A 20,233-nucleotide genomic window follows, 5' to 3' on the forward strand; every position below is an offset into this window, starting at 1 on the left:
TTGAATAATTGACAAATTAGACAAAGGCTGTGGTTAATGTGTGGTACTAGCTGTGGCTCAGTTTTATTTAATAACACTGTGTTACTATATGTAGTGAATTGTGACTAATTGCTTCTCCACTACTCTGCCAGCCTGTGAAAAGGCCAGCATTGCAAAAGACCAAATCAGAACTCCCCACCAAATCTCTGTAAGCATATATAAAAGGTAAACTTTGGTGAATGAGGTTTGATTGGTAGAGGAATGAAGTGTTTTGATGAAACAAATGTGCCCATCTCTGACTCCTCTTCAAGTTTGCAATTTTCCCCTCAGGTGTAATCATAGAATCAATGGGTTGGAAAAGACCTTTAAGCTCATCAAGTCCAACCTTTACCCTAGCACTGTCAAGTTTACCACTAAACCATGCACAAAACAGGTTTGACCTGCAGATCTTGTGAAAAGCTCTTCCTCTTTGTCTTTCTCAGCAAACAAAAACTGTGTTATATAAACCTGTGTAGTTTCTGTTATTTGGTTTATCATGTGTGGTTTTGAATTTTTTTTTTTAATCAATAAATATAATTTCTCCCTCTCTTGCTTTTTCTTAGTGCCAAAAAGTACACAATAGCTTTTTAATATTTAATTAATAGGATCATTTTACAGGTTTTAGTTTAAAGGTAACCATAGCACAAATACATTCATTATTAACTGCAGAACGGCAGCGTAGCTTCTTGGGAACCCTCTTAAGTATAATATGAGAACCCTTGTCAACAGAAAACAGTGCTGATATTGTTGTTAAGTGTGACAAACTGGCAAATGCAATGGGCACCACACTGGAACAATGCAAACTGCTCATATCAATGGAAGAGGCGATGTTTAAAAGTGAGGTGAAGGGAGACAGCGAGAGGCTATCGAGGAAGGTTCGATTCCGTGTTGCATCCTCGCACAGCGGGAGAGTGCTGAAGGAGGTGTACACTGACGGGGAGGCTGCTGGCTCGCTGGATTCTGAGTATGCTAGTAGCTCGGAGACGGACCAAACCAGCCAGCTGAGTGAAGTGGACGGGCAGCAGAATGGACACGTAGGGTCTGAGTGTGATGAAAATGAGAATGAGCAGGACAACTTGCTCATTTTAGTCAGAGCCACTAAAGAGAGAGGTTTTGGTACAAAGCGAGTCAACATCCTCAGCAAAAATGGCACAGTCAGGGGAGTCAAGCATAAAGTCAGTGCTGGTCAAGCCCTCTTTGACAATTTGGCAAAAGTATTTCAGGTAGGTGATGCGGTTCTGCTGGCTTTAAGCCCTGTGTCTGTTCCTTTTAACTCCTCATGTTATTCTTCTCTTTGTCCAAACCTCTCTCATTTTTGATTTCTTAATATTATGCCTCATTCCCATTGCTATCCACTTGCTGCTGTTGCACAGAAGGGGCTCATTGCTCTATCTGGTGCACAACAGCTCCACACTCCAAACCGACTGAACCTTTTCTTTCCAAATTGACCTAAGGTTTGCTGAGTTGAAATGTGTAAGTTGTGCTTCCCATGTATATGGACCAGGAAAGAAACATAACATAAGAATTAACTGGGGCTTTATTGGAGATCTCTATGGATCCACTGTACACAGACAGATCCTGTTTCCACTCCTATTATATTAGTCCTAATGAGTTTACAATGTTATTTGCTGTCCCCCACACGTAAATATGTATACTTGCAAATTCCATTGTGTTTAAACTGCAAAGTAGATCAAATTAGGTGCAGGATGGCAGCAATGATGGTTTTCCCACATGAAAACTTCAGAGGAATTAAACTGTAGTCAGTAGTCTCTTAATAATATCTGTTTTCCATATATTTTGTAGAAGGAGCAGAATATCTGTATTTGAAACAGTATATGCCATACTGATACTTTACACAGAGAAACAGAGGCCTCAGAAGAATCAAGATGAAAGTTTCAAAAAATGTAGCTCATATATATAATTTATCTATATACACTATTCAAGCCTTTAAATCATTAATATACCATTGAAAGAGCAACAAATATGAAACCAAACAATTTCTAAAGGTTTTTATAATACAAAATTATGAAGGTCAGTTAAATGAACCTATAATTGGTTTCAAGGCATTGTTTTAAAAAACATTTATGCAGTTTTAAAGCATGAGGAATTTCCTATTGATAATGACTTTTTGTGAATTGAAACAAAATCTTCTAAAGTTATTTTGTACTTTGAGACTAAGTAATTTGAGACTAAGCAATTTCATAATTCATTTAGGAATGGCTATAGAATAACAGTTTCTTGCTTCTGAGTATAAATTTATCCTCTATGTTGTACATAACTTATAACAGTCTTTCTGTCAATGCCGATGTTGTTGTGAAAGTTGGATGTTTCAAAGATGAATTAGCTGCTCATTTCTGTTCTTTACATCACATAGCACTCAAGTAGCTTGCTCTCTTTCAAGCCACTCACTGAAGAGTTTGTTCTTGAGTTCTCTACTCTGATAAAATGTGTAACAAACTCACTTTCTCTAAATAGGTATGAGTTAGGAAGTGTTAACTGGAGCATGTCTGGGTTCTTCTCCAAACTTGATTCCTAATACTTTTCTGTGTTGTTTCACTACATGGAGTGCATCATTCCATCTCAGCAGCCTCATTCCCTCCCAAAAGCTTTTTTCTGCTGCATCAGTGACACCCAGATAAGAAATCTGAATCAGCTAAAAAAATGAGCCCATTTGAAGACATATGTACCTTATTAGTGTCCCTGTCACCATGCTGTTTCTACCTCTGGTCTTGGGTTGGAAGTTCTTCATGAAATCAATGTACTTTGATTGCAGTGTTCTTTCTTTTATTCCTAGCAGAGCTACAGCTAGAACCAGCACTATTGCCATGAGGTGTTTTGCTGGAAGAAAGTAATGCTTGAGAGGAGGCATAGCCATTTGATAACTTCATGAATTTCTATGTAGCTAAGTTTACCACAGTCCATAATTAAAACCTGCAAAATACTGAATGGTTTACAAGATGATGAGGATCTTGTATTGGCAATATTTTACAGCAGAAGAAAGTGGAAGAATTAAATTGTCAGGTGAAAGCAAACAAAACAGGTTTTCATTGAGTACGTAATTAAATTTAAGAATTCTCTGCCACAGGCCAAAAGAATAGAATCATAGAATCACAGAATCAACTAGGTTGTAAATACCTTTAAGATCATCAAGTGAAACCATTATCCCAGGACTGCCAAGGCCACCACTAAACAGTACCACTGAGGGCCTCATCTACACAGTTTCTGAACACTTCCAGGGACGGTGATTCCACCACTTCCCTGGGCAACCTGTTCCAATACCTGACCACCCTCTCTGTGAAGAAATTTTTCCTAATATCCAATCTAAACCTTCCTTGGCACAGCTCGAGGCCATTACCTCTTGTCCTAGGCAGATTTGAAAGCAGATGAGGGAAAAAAATGGGAAACTGAGAAGCTTCTGCTTAGGCAAGTCTGCATGGCTGATTTCCAGAAGTAGCTGTATATTCTTACCTAAAGTATCTACTGGATCAAAGACATAGTAATACAGAGAACATAATGATTTGAGGTTTCTACACAAACAAGTTCCTATTTCCCCAGAGATAAGAGTCTAGTGAAGCAGAATGACAGTTTGCATATCTTTTATGTCATACTGTGAGCCAGTTTTCTATGCCACATGGTGAACATAGAGGAGAGCAAAGCACAGGGGTTGGCTTTGGGACTGATTCGGAACTGTCTGTTCCCAATGTGAAGTATGATCAAAATCCATCCAATTACAAGTGAAGTAATGACTTTCAGGATGAGATTAGAGGATGATTTCTAGTTTTCTGTAAGTATATTCCAGTAAGTAATTGCACACTAATGCCACTTAGAGAGCACCAGAGTTCTTTATTCAAATATGTGATAAAAGAGAAATATGTCTTTATTAGAAGATACAACTCAAAATCTCTTGATCTGGGCATTTTTGTAAGTTCTCTCCTTGGTTATGGGAGGTCATTCACAGTTACATGTTTCGTTTCTCTTAGATAAGCAACAGCAGGTGTATAACAATAGTTAACATGTATAAAGTCCCTCACCCCTGAGGAGAGCCCATCTATGCCCCTTTGATGATTCAGCGGTAGATGAACTCATTATACATTACTCAGAGTCAGTGTCAAAGCAGGTATTTATAATCTCAGAGTATGCACATGAACTCTTGACAGTCCTAAATCCAGAGTGCTGATAAATTCTTGAATGCAAACACTTCTTATTCTTATTGAATGGATCACTTATTAACTAAAATGTGCATACAAGAAGCCAAATACTGAGTATGTGTGTATCCTGTGACCCTGAAACTAAATTTCTGGTGATTTTCTGCAATGTCAGCATTCTGATTCTTCAGCCTATATCTGCAAACTCCTCTACTGTGCTATTACTGTAAATCCACAGATGCTTCCTGTGATAGAGGAGAGGTCCTTTAATACAAACAACTCTGCACAGATAGTCTAGGTATAAGCAGGGATTCATTAACGGGGCTTTGTTAAGTCATGTAGTCAAGACCTTTGGTGTTTTCTGTTCAAATATCTGTGCTAAAAGCACTCCTATGTATTTTTATGCTCCATAGAATATTTTTTAACATGTTTTCTAACTACAGCCTTTCTACAGAATTGGTTCAGGCAGTTTCTTTCCACACCAGACTCATCTGAAAAAGATTATACCTTCTGTAGTTTTGGGGAATTTTAAGAGAGTGATGTAATACAGGAAGTATTTCTAGATGAAAAGGTGGTTTTAGTTGTTGTTGTTTTATGATACCAGCCTGGCCTGAGAATGTATATCTCCTGCCAAGCAGACAAGCATCCCCTATTACATCTTCTATACACTGAGTGATTGACTGATTTGATTCATGGCTTGACTTTGCGAACGAAGATTTGGGAAGGGCTTTACCCAGGCTTACTACTGAGTAGTACTTTTATATTATGCTTTTATACACTGAGCACTTCTATCACCAGCAGAACCAGCAATTTCCCATTTCCACTGTTCCCTGAGAAGAGAAGTAAAGTCCCTTGCAATGACTGTCTGTGTCCCTGGGTGTGAGCTGCTCCAGTTCTGTGACAGTCAAAGGCCTGTCCTGCACCACTGCAGAAGCTGCTGTGAACCCATTGGGAGCAGCTGTGTGTGGCTAGGACCAGCATGGCCATGGGGACAGGGTTGGATAGAGCAGGACATGTCCAGGGATTTTCTCAGCTTCATGGCAGCACATTCTGTGGGCAGAAAGGCGCAGGAGAGATCAGCCCTATTGATGCTTACAGGGATCATGGTTTCCATGGCAATCTCTCCAGCCTTTCCCTCCGAGAGGTGGATGCCATAAGGAGAGCGTTGACATGGCAACCACATACTGGAGTGAATCCTGCTTAGTGGAAAAGGCAGAAGGCCAGTCAGTGGTCATCAGTGGAGGGCAGGGATGGTCACATATGTCCACCTGTCATGTGCACCTATCCTGGGACTGGAGGGGTGGCTTCCTGCAGGGCTGGCAATACAGCAATCAAACAGTCGGGAATATTTTTTTTTTGTGAAAAATCTGCACTACTGAAAAACCTGAATAACAGAAAGGGTCTAGAGCTCCCAGTTTCCCTATTCATGCACCTCCTTGGTATAAGTGAGATTATCTCCTGCTGAAACACTGAAACTGATGGCGTCAGCAGCTCTGGAACTGACCTGGGATGTGACCTGCTAAATGCATAAGAAGCATAAGTCCCTTCTCTGCATATCCAAAGCAATTGTGGTCTTATTTCAGAACATTACTAAAAGTTTTGTTTTCTAATGCTTGAAATACTGTTAAATGCAGATGGGTATGAGTATTTCCTAAATTTTCCCATAGAAAGTAGTAGAGAAATGGTTCTTGTTTCCTTGAAATAAATATAATTCTCTTCATTACCAATTTTTATGACTAGGCCAACCCTATGATGTCTTCCAGGTGACACAAAGCAAAAATCCCTGGGTTGCCTGCACTAAGTAGTGCAGCAATCATTTCATGCCAGACTGAGTTTCCTTCAATGTAATGATGCTCAGCCGAAGGTTTTATACAGGTGTCTCCTCATTTGCACTATTTCAGCATGGGTCTTTTCCTCCATTTCCATACTTACACACTCCGCTGGCCTTCCAGCCTCCTTTGAAAGGTCACCTTCTGCTAAATTAGCTACAGATCTCACTCTCAGGCTGCACCTGCTGACATCTGTTATGAAAGGGCAGGCCTGGTTAACAAATGTGATTAATGCCTTTGTGAACATTGCATCAGAGGGGATATGGGTCAAGAGTCAGACATAATGTACCTCGTCTTTACCATATTTTCCAGCTCAGTGTCTCAGGTAGAGCTAACATCTAAGGTTGTCAAGTGCAAGTCAATGTTCAGCCTGATAAAAAATTAGCTTATTAATGCTTAGATAGAGAGGTAGGAAGAAGTTAAGAATTGAGTGGAAGCTTGTTAAGAGGAGAGCTTCTGGGGTGATTAGGTTCACCTTCACATTTCTTTACTTGTAGGTGACCTGGGAAAGTGAATACACAGCAGGACATGCAGAGTTTACAGATCAGCAGGGCTAGGCAATACTCTAGAGAAAATAAAATTAAAGTCAGCATCAAAAACAACTGTCTCCCAAAGGAAGCAGATGCAGAGAAGTGCTGTTAAGGAAAGTTTCTGGTTCAATAGTACAAGTAAAGGTTATAGGGTGAGTGGCACATTGTATACCACTCCAGTCCCTGGAGCATCTATCACTACAATCGCCCAAACTCTGAGGAGAGGAGAGTGAGAGAGAGAAAGGTCTGCACTTCCACTGGAGAAATCATGATGTTGTCCTCCTTGCTTCTTTGGCAGATGATCAGCGCTGACACTCCAGCATCACTGGACTGTGAACTCACAGGCTTCTGATAGGACTGGACTAAGATTGTAAAAGGTCTCCTGAATTTTCCCTTCATATTTTTATCCATACACATTGATCTGTGACTCCCAAGTAGGCATAGCTTGTAAAAGGAAAATATGTTCTTGTACCTACTAATAGCAATGTTAGGGAAACCTGGCAATAACCTAAAGCCATAGCATTTGCTGTGGTAATATCACTTACATGGGTGGAGACGAATCCTAGTGAGCTGTAGGTATGTAGGTACCTCCTCTGAGATATGAAGTTCCAGTCTATGCTTCTAGTGTTAGCAAGCCTAGAAAACTAATCATTGAACAGTGTCACACTGAAATCCCCTGAAGAACAGGAAAAATTGTAATGATGCAGGGCATGAAGTGATTATGAAAAGTAGGTTTCTGTTGTTACTGGACAACTGTTTTTAGAAGGACAACTGGATCACCACTGGAACAGGCATCATGTCCTTTCACCACTTCCTTTGTGCTTTCCTAAGTGCTTTGGTCTGTGATCACAGTGCATGGGACAGTGTTTCAGCTAATTCAGCTGATTAAGTCACAGTTAAACCAGGCAGTTTCTGGAGCTGGTGGGTGAACATCCACACTGATTTTAAAAGGAAGATGTTTGGGTCTGTGAGATTTTAAAAGGAGCCTAGGGTTGGTCAGTACTTAGGATATTGTATTGGCGTTTACTGTTCTCATATAATCCTATAAATCATCTGTAAAGCACTGAGCTCAGACAAGTCTATTTTTAGACTGTTCATGATACTTTAGGGTTTGCTGCTATTGGACTTGAAATACATATTTGACATGGACTTGAAATAATCATTAAATTGACTTTAAACTAAACCTCTGAAAGCAGTATACAAACTTGGAGTTAAAAATGTAATTAATAGGTAAGGGATATCTTGACTTTTCAGCACACTCAACACTGGGAAGCTTAGCAACAAAACCATGGTTAAATTTGCCACTTCTTCAAGACCGAATCAATAACTGAAGAAAAAGAAAATTGTTAAACTTTTATGCTGGCTGTCTGATGGGCATGCACTGGACAAATGTCCAAAGCACCACATGGCCTCCAAGTTATCTTTGCTGTGATGCATCTTGATCCTTAGATGAAGATATATAAATGAGGACACTGTTCTTGAGACACTCAGGTGCACTGTATGAGACAAAGCAGAGGGAAGCCCTGCGACAATAGACATTTCTGTTCTGTGTTCACATGTTTCTGCTTCAGAAGATATAAAAAGCAGGTATTTCATCTGCTTCTTGAATCACACCTACATCTGCGAGTGAAAATTGTTATGACACTGAATTAATATTTCTCTACTCCTTGCAATATTTTTATCTGTTTAGCACAGACAATGACTACGTAAAGTGCAAAACAACTGAGAATTAACTTTCACAAATTTTGCAGTAGATGTCAAGCATTAGTGGCATGAACAGCACGATTCTGAATCTGTGCACACCAGCCTTCCCTGAGACAGAGACTGAACTGACACACTTCCTAGTAAGGGTCTGTGCAACACACTGGAGTCTCACAGAATCATGGAATCACAGGATCAGCTAGGTTGGAAAAGACCTTTAAGATCATCAAGTCCAACCATTACCACAGGACTACCAAGACTAAGCAATTATCACTGAGGGCCTCATCCACACGGATTTTGAACATTTCCAGGGATGAAAGCAGCAGTAAGGAAAAGATAATTTTGCACTTCATTAGCATCTTCTCTCTTCTGTTGCTACAAAACTGCTCATAACAACTGACTGGTACTGAGTAGTATTATCTCAGGCTTGCCCCAGCCAGGGTCTCAGTGCCTGTGGTCTAAGCAGGTTGTGCCGCCTGTAGGAAAATACAGAGCTGCTGCCCTGGGCTGTGAAAGAGAACAAAATTAAATTGTTCCCTCTGTAAAGTCTACGCCATGGGTCTACTTTCCCAAACAGAGTCATTTATCAATAAGCCTCGTTCCTTGGCCTTACCCTTTGCATGACAAAAGGCACTGTACGAAAGAATGTATGGTGATACTGCAGGGAATATCTATATACAGAATATGTAGTAATAGAGTGAACCAAGACTTCAGGTCTTCAGATTCAAAAAGCCCATAGACTTCTGACTTAGACATCAATATCCAAAACTGTGATACTCCAAACCTCTCTTTGGTGCCATCTTGTCTCAAATGCAGCAAAAGCCATTTAATGATGAAAATTTGACTAATGATCTGCCTTGGCCTTGTGTCTCAGTATCTCAGTATTGACAGGACATGACAGTTACCTCCCACTCATGTCCCATGGAACCACAAAAACAGGCTTTTCTTTGCCTGTTTCACCTGCAGAGGACTTGATGCGTGCCTAGTGGATCAGATCCTACACAAACTCTACATAAGCAGACTCTGCTTTGTACAAATTGCGTCTGCAGGAGGCAGTGGTGGGAGTTGTACTTTTAATTAGACAGTCACAAGACAGCATGAATAAGTTACTGGAGCAGGAGTGGGAGACAGGCTTGCTGATTCTCAACTTGCCATAACAAATACTACTAATATACAGCATCATGCTTGACTTCCATTTCTTTCTTTACTGTCCTTAAGCATTATAGTGATGGCATTGAGTCAACATGGAGATATTCTATGAAAAAGCTACAAAAGCTGTGACTTGCTTGCTAGGGACAAGACGTAGAGAGAAGATTGAATCCAGGTAGCCAAGACACGAGAGACTGCTAATAGCTATGTTTTCCCATCTTGTTTCATCCTCTCTCTTTAAATCTAAAAATAAATTTGCTTTCTTTTTGAAAGAAAGATCCAGTGTACTTGCTTTCAGGCAATGGATGTGAATGCCAAATGGAAAAAGATTCCCTAGTTGTACTAAGTGGGATTCCTAAATCATATTGGCCTCAGGAAATTCTGAGCTGAAAATAGTCAAAAAATGAGAAAAGGAAATACCACATATGCTTGCCATCCTCTTACTTTTAATTATCTGTCTGATAGAAAACCTGGAATACCATATGAGCACTAAGTCCATGCCTATGTACTTCTCTGGGACTCTTGCATAATGTGCCTTTGTGGAACTGCTCAATAAGATGCTCAATCTTTGAATTAACATGGAAAATCCTTCATCTTACTTCAAACGGACTTAAAACCCAGTAATGTTATATAAACAGACTGTGAAAAAAATATTAGGATGCCAGTACAGAATTTCTTCTATTTTTTCTAATAGGATTTTTTTTTTTTTCTGAATTCCCTCTTACAACAGAGATGAAAAAAATGAGCTGATTACTCTTAATGATTATTAGTAGAAATAGCCCTTCATTTTTTCTAGCTGTGGAGCTCAACTCAGTAACTCAGCAGGACAATTAGGAGAAAATATTTTTTTAAGTATTCTTAAAACTAGGAATGTCAAGAAAAGTTGGGGCTATTCCCAACCTGCTAGCTCATTTGCTCCTGAATATCTTCATGCATTTGGCACAGCACATACAAATTTTGTGGAACATATAAAGCTGAAATAAATTGCCTACAAATATGAGCTGTTCTACATGCTTAGTTGCTAGCATAATTTTTGGTCATTGACCCCTATTTTATGTGCAAACAAATGACTCTGCAGGCAAATATTTAAGGGTCCTCATTGCACCTGAGTGTCTTAGGTGAAGTGTGTTTTAGTTAAATTTACAAATATGGAAGCAGATATTTGGTTACGCTGGGTCAATGTGTCACAAGATCACACGGCTGTGCAGTTGTGCAATTGCAGAAATAGGGTATTATTAAGGAAGATGAAACACATCTCCATTATTAAAAAAAAATAATAAAGTTCAACAAAGTGAGGAATTTTTACCTTAGTGGTATGATTCTCCAGGTATGAGCTAATGCATTGGTTTCATGCCATTAGAAGGCATTAGCAAAGTTCTTCTAATAAGTTAATTACATTACAATTCCATCTAGTTTACAGATCTCAGAACTATTTGAGTTCTGAACTAGGATTTGCAATTAGTTACACTAGAAATCTGACACAAACTAGACAAATATACATGTACATATGCCATAGTTACTGTGTTACAATGACCCAGGAAAAGTGTATTTTAGCAGTTGACCAAAACCACATTTCAGGAGTCACCTGCTGCCAATTTAGTTGGCATATAGGTGTCATTGAAGACTATTTCTTTCCCTAAGAGAGAAGAAATGATGCCATGCTTTATTTGCAGACAATGCTTGCGAGACTTCTCTGGTCTGTCAGCAGCCTGCTCTGACATTTGTCTCCCAGTATTGACAGTTTATTACTTGCTACACCAACACAAAGTACACGATTAACAGCTTGAAATAAAGAAATAGTCAAAGAAATACTACTCTTCTTTTTTTTTTTTTTTTTGTTAATTTTTCTGGAGCTTTAACCTGTGTTTGGAAGCATCATAAGTTTATAGCTTAAGTTCAGTAAAATGTGCTTCAGAATGGAATTTGCAGCTAGAGAGAAAAGGGTACAACTTTAATCCATAAAAACTTTCCTCATTGCTGTAACATCCAGTACTAGGTAGTGCAAAACATGAAACTTAGATCTCACTGAATTTTTCTAAAACTTGTTGATAAATAGTAGGAAAGCATCCCCATTCTGTTGATTTTGAAAAGGAGCTGGAAAAATACATCTCTCCATTCAAACAAGGTAATATTGTGGTATTGGTTGACAGAGTAGTTATGTTGTGGAGAGGCTGCCACAGCATGACCCTTTACAGCCTTCATCATACAAAGCAACAGAAATGGTCACAGATGAGCAGCTGGAGTCAGTGAAGTAGAGACTCATTTCACACATGGCAGAAAGAAGACAGCAAAGCCATCATTCATTGCTAGTACACTTTGTGGAAAGCATTTTAACAACCGTAGTACAATTTTGCTTTGGAACTGTATCTGGAGACATCATCCATCAATAATGTCAGAGGAGAATGTCTTCTGTACTGCAGAAATACCACACACAGGCTCGTTCTTTCTCCACTTCCTACAAAGAAATATAGAAAATCTTACTGGACAATACTTGCACATGGTATATTCTGCATTGACAAATCAGTCAGTGCTGGTGCAAAGGCATAGAAATTTTTCTTTGGGATTGACTCCTGCTAGCCTTGCTTGGAATACTACTGATTGATAATCATCTAACAAGCTTTAAAAATATTAAGAATTGACAGCAGTCATACACTATTACTTAAGAGAAGTCTCTTTCTCCATATAACTCCTATAAGACAGAAAGCAGTCAGTTTCTAAATCTGCAACTGAAGTTACAGTGTTTTAAAGAAAATGTGATCTTTTCTTGCCCAGCTTCTCATGTCCTGCTCTTGGTTTACTAAAACTAAATGCAAAGGACTCTGCTTCTTAGCCCCACAGGCAACTTCAAAGCATTCTGTTGCTGTTCAAGTGGAGAATGCCATAACAGACAAATTGATAGACCCAGCAAAATATGAGACCTTTAAACATTATTGGGGGAGTTTCTGCCACATATCACAGGTCTTAATCTGCATCTTGAGAACTTCCCTTTCCAGGTGTGGGCTGATGCTTTCAATCATATTCTCAAACATGCAGTGGATAAGTCCAGTTGCTCTTCCAAATCCCACCATGATCCAAAAATATAGCCACCTAATATAGTCTCTCCAAGCCCAAACTTAAGCTGTCATGAAGATTTAAAAGAGACAGACGTTTCTAAATTACTTGTTCTGTAAATAGATTCTGTTCATTTAAATCTGTCTGAAAAATTTTGCTGTAGCATCTAGTGTTTTTGTATCTGCTGGGTGGTCAGGCAAACAGACAAACCTATCTGCTTGGTACATGATGTTCTTGTGTATCCTCATGTGAGATACTGTGGAGTAGAAGGGTACTTTTACAGGCCAGTATTTGCAGCTGGATACAGGTGACTGATACTATCTTTTTTCCCTTTTTTTATCTACTGCCACTGATCAGGAGCAGCCTTGAACTATGTAATTCCTTCAGCCAGGTTGTTTTATCTTCAGCTGCTCCAGCAGTTCTCTTTTGAAGTCACAACAGATAAGGGCAAGAGTTGTCAAGAGGAGAGATGTCTAGTGAATTTTCTGACCTCTCTTTCATGCTGTCTCAATTCTCATTTTGGCACAAGGTTACACAACTGGCAGAAGTGTAATCAGTTTGGAGTTTCAGCATTGTTTGAAGACGTGATATAATATTAAAGGTTATTATTGATTTTTCTTGCTGCAGGGGATTAAATGATATCTATGCAAAGGAAACACTGAAATATTTCTCCAAAAGAAAAACAGATAGCCAATATAATCACCTCAGTATCTGCATATGTAGTTATATTCCTTGACAAGAACATATTTAACTCTATGACATGATATAGATTTTAACCCTAATATATGAACATTATGATATGAAAAGCATGATTATATGAATATCAATTTTTGGTTTATTTTTAAAATATACATCTTTGGGCCAAATTCTGAATCAGACTACAGCATAGAGCTGTTCACACTGACCTTGCTGAAAAATTACCCAAATCACAGATATGATATATATGGAATAATAAACTTGGCAGTTATTTTGACTAACAGGTTTAGGAACCAATATAAAGCATACAACGTGGTATATTCTTATTTTACCTGTTTGGTTAAAAAGTAATAAAAAAAAAGCTTACACCTTAGGGTTTTTTTCAGCAACAATATTTGTAATTCTGCTCCATGGAGATGTGTTCTATTTTGCTCACACAGAAATGGTGGATGAGACATCTGTCCCCTTTTGTACACCAAAACGGTAGCAGCCAAAGTATAGGCTATTCTAGGGCAGAGCTCGTTTATGCATGTTGTCTAGGAGTTGGATCCTCTATTTCTGTACCAAAATATCAAACCCTTTATCTTTCCTTTTGGAATCTATTGTGTGAGAAAAGGAATGAAGCACTGTATGTATGCAATGCAGATGGATCTTTAATTTAAAGAAATGAAGATTGAGTGTATAACTAGTAATTAACTACTCAAGGTTTGAAAATGGAGGTACCAAAGTGCCAGGTATTATTAAGTAATGAGATAGCTGAGAGTGTAGTTCCAATTAGATTAAGTAATATAGGAGGGAAACAAGGTCCTTCATCACTCAGTGATAATACAGAACAAAGTAGTGCTATAACAACAAGAGATTCCATTTCATCACTCCTATATATTGAGTGATAAGGCTCTCTCTCATTGAGGAGTAAGGACTGAATCAGCACTTTATCAGCACTTTGCTGCACTAAGCATGGTTTAACTTTGCTTCATTCAAAGACCTGTGCAAAATTCGTGACAGGGTGCAGAGTGCTTTGTGACCCTATGTGAGTGAATGCTCTGTGTCCACCTGCACAATGGTCATCCTTTTCCTTAACTGTGCAGTACAAATGACAACTTCACCTTTTACAGAATAGTTTGTTTTTACCTAAGCCCAGATGAGCAACATATTCAGGTAAAATTTTAATTGTATGAAGTGTCAGGAAGGAAAAAAATACATCATTTGCCAGATGTTTGGAAATGAAAATGAAGCACACTGGGAGGGACAGGGTTTCCCAGTTGTGTTCAACACTCCTTGAGAATTTCAGGATCTCAATGCATCTCACTTTAGCTTCCATTCACAGGAATACAGTAAAAGAATAACTTTTGACAGAAATCTTTTTTATCTGCCAAACTTAAAAAAAAAAAAAATCAGGTATTACAAATCAAAACCAGACTTCATTTAACTCTTTCCTCTGATTTTATTTCTTAGGAAGATCAATTGTGAAGAATGGATTGCAATTTTGAACTTTTTCTGCAATTGCAGTTGAGAATGGCACCTTATATCATGCATGCTATTACCTTCTTTAGTTGTATCCTGAGTGAGCAGAAGTAGTTCTGTTGTATAAGCCAGACTGACTCTAAGGTGTAATTAATCCATGATGAAAGGCTGAAATATCTGCCAATGGAAATGCAGTAGATTTTCAACTGAGTTAAATCTAACTGACATGGGCTTTCCTGAACACTAGTTTTTATATGCTGATTATCTTTGACACTAAGAAAATCACCAGTTGCGGTACAGGTGCAAATAATTCAGAAGTCATTCTTTCTTGGACTTTTGTTCTCTTTCTTGTGATATTCTGGTATACTGAAGGTAAGTCTCAGGAAAACTGATCCATTCACCATGCAAAGCATAGCCTGTCAAAGAAGGAAGAGCCATGTAAAATCATAAGCAGGAACTCACCAGCTAAATGTTTTATTCACCAGTCTATATGATGAATCACATTTGTAATAAGCTCAACAGACTAGAATTCACTTTCATAGACCACTAATGCCTTTTAATTAACCAAAATGTAATTGACATTTGAGAACTATAAAGGGGATCACTGCATGAGTAAACTGCACCTGGCTATGTTTAAATGTAAAATGACTGAGTCAGAGATCCATTTTTTTTTTATTATTATTATTCGCGTCTGTCAGTGTCTCTAGCAGTATAAGGGTACATAGGGAGTATTTTAGAAAGTGCAAATGAGGGTCTCATCAAAGAGAAGAGAAAAAGAGGGAAGAAATAGCAATCTTTGTTTTTTTTAAACAACCTTTATCTGCCTGCCATAGAACACTAGGGTTTTCCAAAGCTGCTGCCAAGTTAAAGAGAAATGGGCTAGGGCAGGTATAGTAATTTTCATGACAGCCATTTGCTGCTGATCAACACAAGTCTGTTTCTCTGCAGTATGAAGTGTTTTGATGAGTGAAGCAGCAGTCTTTACAGACAGATGGGGCCAGCATGCAGATGATCTGTCAAACACCTCTATCTTTAACTGCCCCCCTCAGCAAGTCCTCCTCTAGCTCACTTCTGGCTAAAGCCATCCTTACTTACGAGCAAGTAAGTACCTTACCTCAAAGAGGACAGCAGCTCCTCAGTGATCCTCCCCAGACAGGCAACTAAAGATTCAAACATCTGGACAGTGTGATAGATAAGCAGAAGAAAAAGCTGCTTATAACAAGAGAAAATAGGATTTGGCTCCCACAGCTAAGGATGCTGTTTAGGACAAATGTAGTGTGAGGTTTTGTTGTTTTTTAATAATTCTGGGTGACATCCTGAGAAATGGTACATAAGTAAATAGCAAAACTACCACCAAAGTCTGTGTAACAGGACATTTCCTCTCAAGACAATTAAACATATTTGAAAAATCCTATTTGTATTACTGAAAAGCAAGCCCTAATGTGACTTAAAATTTGAACTGATAGTAAGAAAAATAACTAGTCACTTATTCAAGTGTTTCATAGAAATATAGCAAGTCTAGATGTACTTAACAGTTCTTTTTGGGTAAGTGACCAGTGCTAGTCATAACTCTTTCAACTCGACCTACGTGCTCTCTTCTTTTATTTCCAGACTTCCTTTTGTTTTGAGTAGAACCAGAAAACAGGAAGGCCCAGAAAAAATGAATGCAAAAATTGAAAATTTTTAAACTTTAAAGTTCCATTTTATTGAAGTTTGATTCTCATTTTACTGAGTCTATTTCTCACTCTTGCTAAAGAGATAGAAGTGAAATAAACACTAATCAAATGTTGAATAATAATTATTGTTCATACTCCTACATCTAACTGTTATCACTAGGTTGTAATTCACTACTGTTAAGCAACAGGAAATTAAATGGAAGACAAAACTTCTAAGAATAGAGACTTATTCTCAGCTTTCCAGGGCTTGCGCATTGTTTGGAATTGTATAATTAATACCAACATTCTTTTCATGACCCATCTGCTATCCGTTGTTTCAGTTCTCTGGTCTTCTACACTATTTACAGACATAGCTTTAGGCAAGCAGATGCTATGCAGCTCAAGCCATACATTTTTAATTTACTGACAGCAGCATTTCTTTAGGTGATATACTTGTTTTGTTTTTTTCTTTCCTTACATGAATTAATTTCTGTTTGCAAGGTACGTTGGAGAAGTAACAATGACCTCCCGATTTGCCTGTTCTCTGACTAGCTTCATGCTGTCTTTTAGTAGCCACAGAAAATGGGTAGGGATGATAAATTGTGAATCTACCATTTTTATGTTCAAATTTTGTTTGAATTTCTGATTTTCTGGACATTTTAAAATGCCTGCATCTTTGTTATGTCAAAGGCACATTGCATAAACTGTTATGCTGCTGTTCTGTGATCAGAGTCTTCATAAAACTATCTCAAGGTAAACAGCTGCAGGCAGCCAAAGGAGAAATTTAGCTTTTTTCTTTCCTTGTTTTTCTTGTTGATGTAACACAATCATAAACCCTCACTGGGCTAATTTAAAACATATATCCCCTTAGTTCTGCATACATTAGACATGCTACTAGAGCCAAAATTAGTCTAATATGCAATGAAAGTTCAGGTCAAAATTTAGACCTAAACTAAAACACCTCCAAGTGGTCACATAGTTTATGCAAAAATATTCACATGATCTTCATATGAAAGGATAAGATATGTGTGACACTTTCAGAGAGTAAGATGTCCAGAAACCTAGAAACTGTGTTTGCTGCAAATGCCTCTAGGTTTGATTTGTGAATGTCTATCAGATTAGTGTTGTGGGTTCTCTGGTGGGCTTCTGTTCCATTTTGGCTGATTCACTGTATGTTCAGCTCTACTGAAACACAGGGTGGAGACACTGGCTACTTTTGTGGTGGCACCATGGACATCTCTATCTCCCAGTTATTCTTGTCTTCCTTGGGCAGCGCAGGCTTCTAACTCTGACCTTATGTAAATCTTATGAAAAGATAAGGGCTGCACTTAAATCAGTTCCTCAATAGCTGCCAGAAACATCAAGTGTGGCAGTGAAGAACTCTGTCTTAAGAGAATAAAGCAGAAAGCGAGAGACAGAAGGAAGGCTTCTGCATGCTGGTGGTGTTGGAAGAAGTACAAATCTCTCCTGGAAGCCTGGGGAAAACTGCATGTTAAAGTCCTGAGAGATTACTTTGACCTGGAAGAGAGATGAAGAGTAAACAGGTTTGCTGGAGGGGTAGGAAATCTTAGTCTGCAATCCAATCAGTTCTCTGAAGTAAAGAGAAAGAAAAAAGGACTAGGGAAACATGAGGTTTGAATTATAGCTTGAAGTCAGAAGGTTTGGCAAAGCCAAGTGAATGGGAAGACATAGCCTGTTTTTTACACTCCACTGCAACAACACTTGTTGGTGACCAAACTAAGAATAATCCTTTTGTTCATTCTTTTGATTACAACTTAAAAATACCTGTATGTTAACCACATCTATGGAGAATTTTCTCCCTACTTTGTTTTAGCCAGAAGAACAAACTGTAGCATAATTTTCCACCAGAACTTCAGTCTTGACCACAAGGGAATTTGAAGTTTTGCAAAATTTTTGCAGTTTTTACCGTGTAATTTTCCTGAAATAAGCTCCTCATATGGCACAGCCTATTTCTTAATAGGTGATACAAAAATTTAATAAGCATTTCTAATTAGTATTTGTTTTATGCATTCAAGGACCCAAGCAGCAAATCAGAGAGATTATATATCCTGTAACACTGTAACACAGTTTTTCAGAAGTATAGTTTTCCATTTCCTAGTCCAGCAATTACATCAAACAAAGCGAAGCTGTTTATGTTGTCACTCACGTTGTTCAACTGAAAGCCATTTATCAAACATAGCAGATAGTCAAACATCAGCAAAATTAGCTTATAACTCTTCTACTAACGCCGCACCTGTAGAAAACAATTGTTTCCGTGGTTGGATGCCAGGTTGCAGCACACTACAATCAGTCTTTCAACAGAGAGTAGGCACAGAGGGCAAATATGGAATAACCCTTGCCAAAGAAGGTTCATTGTTAGGACAGGTGCTGGCTGAAGTTTGCATGATGTGTTCTCTATAGGTGAAGGTAGGTATGAAGTGTTTTCATAATAAAGATACTGTAAAACATCTGTGAAAAGTGAAAACTATTATAAACAGCAGCATTTCTCCACTGAAAACCTGAGTTTGTTCTGCCTAAGAGAAAGTCTTATAGGTCAGTGTTGGTCATTGGCTCAAAAGAGCCATTTTGCAAATGCTGTGTTTATAAGTAATCTAGCACATTTCCTCTTGCATAAGAAATCTTGTTACTCTGAAATGAATTGATGAGGGAAAAGGAGGGTAACAGGATATTTAATGAGTAGCATCAGAGCAATTTTTAACTTTCTTTACTCTCCCTTTTCCCCATTAGCTGATTTCAGAGCTGATACTACAATTAGTGAGCTAAGAGATGAAAGAACAAGACTGGGCTGTGCTGTGGCCCTGCCACTGAAGGCTCAGAAGCAATCAAGCTCTCAGTGAAGACAAAGACCAGTATTAGGAGAAGCAAGTGTACTTCCCATGTGGTTTGAGGACACTTTGCTCACCTGACAAGCAAACACTGTATTTGGTAAAATGCATACAAGCAGGAACTCCCATGCAACTTTATCCAGGTGAATTATCACTGATGTGTGCCCAAGGAATTGTGGTCCAAGGCACAGAAGATCACTGTAATTCCAGTCAACCTTCTTAGTGACAAATACTTTTGCTTTCCATAGTGTATTCTAGGAAATCCTGCTGTTTCATTCACTTTCTTTAATGAATGCCTCACAAATTGCAAAGTATTCCCTCCATCACATTTACTTTTACATAGCTGAATCTTGGTTATCAATTTGAACTAGCTAAAATCCTCCAAATGTATCTGTATCATTAGACAAATTAATTGATGTAAAATAATCATCACAGAGTAATGCTTTCCATGACTTGTAATGATTGATATGCTCAAAAAACCCCTAAAGCAATCGGACAACACCAAAATCCTGATTTTAAGAACTACTTAATCCAAGGAATATATGTCTCCAGAGACATATTTTGTAGGCAAGATCATAACACTGAAAGATAGCATATCAAGTTTCAACTGTCTATTTTGGTGTAAGATCCCACAGCACGCTTTGCAAATGAACGGGAAAGTTATATACCTTGCTGAAACTTGGTTTAGATATTTCCTGACTGCTGCCTTAAAATTGCACTGAGAGTTTCCTGTGCAAACGGCAAAGAAAGAACTGAATCTGCCTGTCCTAAAAAAATAATTGCACATTATTTTTGCATGGTTATTGCACTGGTTTATGAACACTTTCTGAAATCAGTTTCTCTGGCTATTGCTGTTAAGAAAAGTGATGAATTATGTGTCAGATTTTTCAGATATGGACAGAATCATAAGAATTTTCTTTGTAATGGTAGTGGCAGTTTCAAAGTTATTAGCAGCCCAAAGTTTATACAGGCCAACTGTAAAAATATTACCTATGGGACCATTTGCCTGTCTCTAATATTTTATTGCTATTTGCTTTGTGCTTCCTAAAATTGCATTCTTCTTGGTGTCTTTGTAAGGCTGATGAGAGGGAACGAAGATTCTAGCCAAGCGCATCACAGAGATCTCATTATTTTTACATAATGAAAAAC

The 20,233-nt window shown here is 38.3% G+C and overlaps 1 protein-coding gene across 1 annotated transcript in view; it reads left to right on the forward strand.

Annotated features, from left to right (window-relative positions):
- Positions 1-794: 794 nt before the first annotated feature.
- The window catches only part of GRXCR1 (glutaredoxin and cysteine rich domain containing 1), a gene marked incomplete at both ends in the record, with an annotated part of 39,761 nt that continues 20,322 nt past the window's right edge, over positions 795-20,233 (forward strand). The window contains one exon of the mRNA XM_080632654.1: positions 795-1,241. Within this exon, the coding sequence (XP_080488780.1) occupies positions 795-1,241 (447 nt within the window). The remainder of the gene's footprint in view (positions 1,242-20,233) is intronic.

This window comes from Psittacula echo (genome assembly GCF_963264785.1).
Source record: "Psittacula echo genome assembly, chromosome: 1".
Classification (NCBI taxonomy): domain Eukaryota; kingdom Metazoa; phylum Chordata; class Aves; order Psittaciformes; family Psittacidae; genus Psittacula; species Psittacula echo.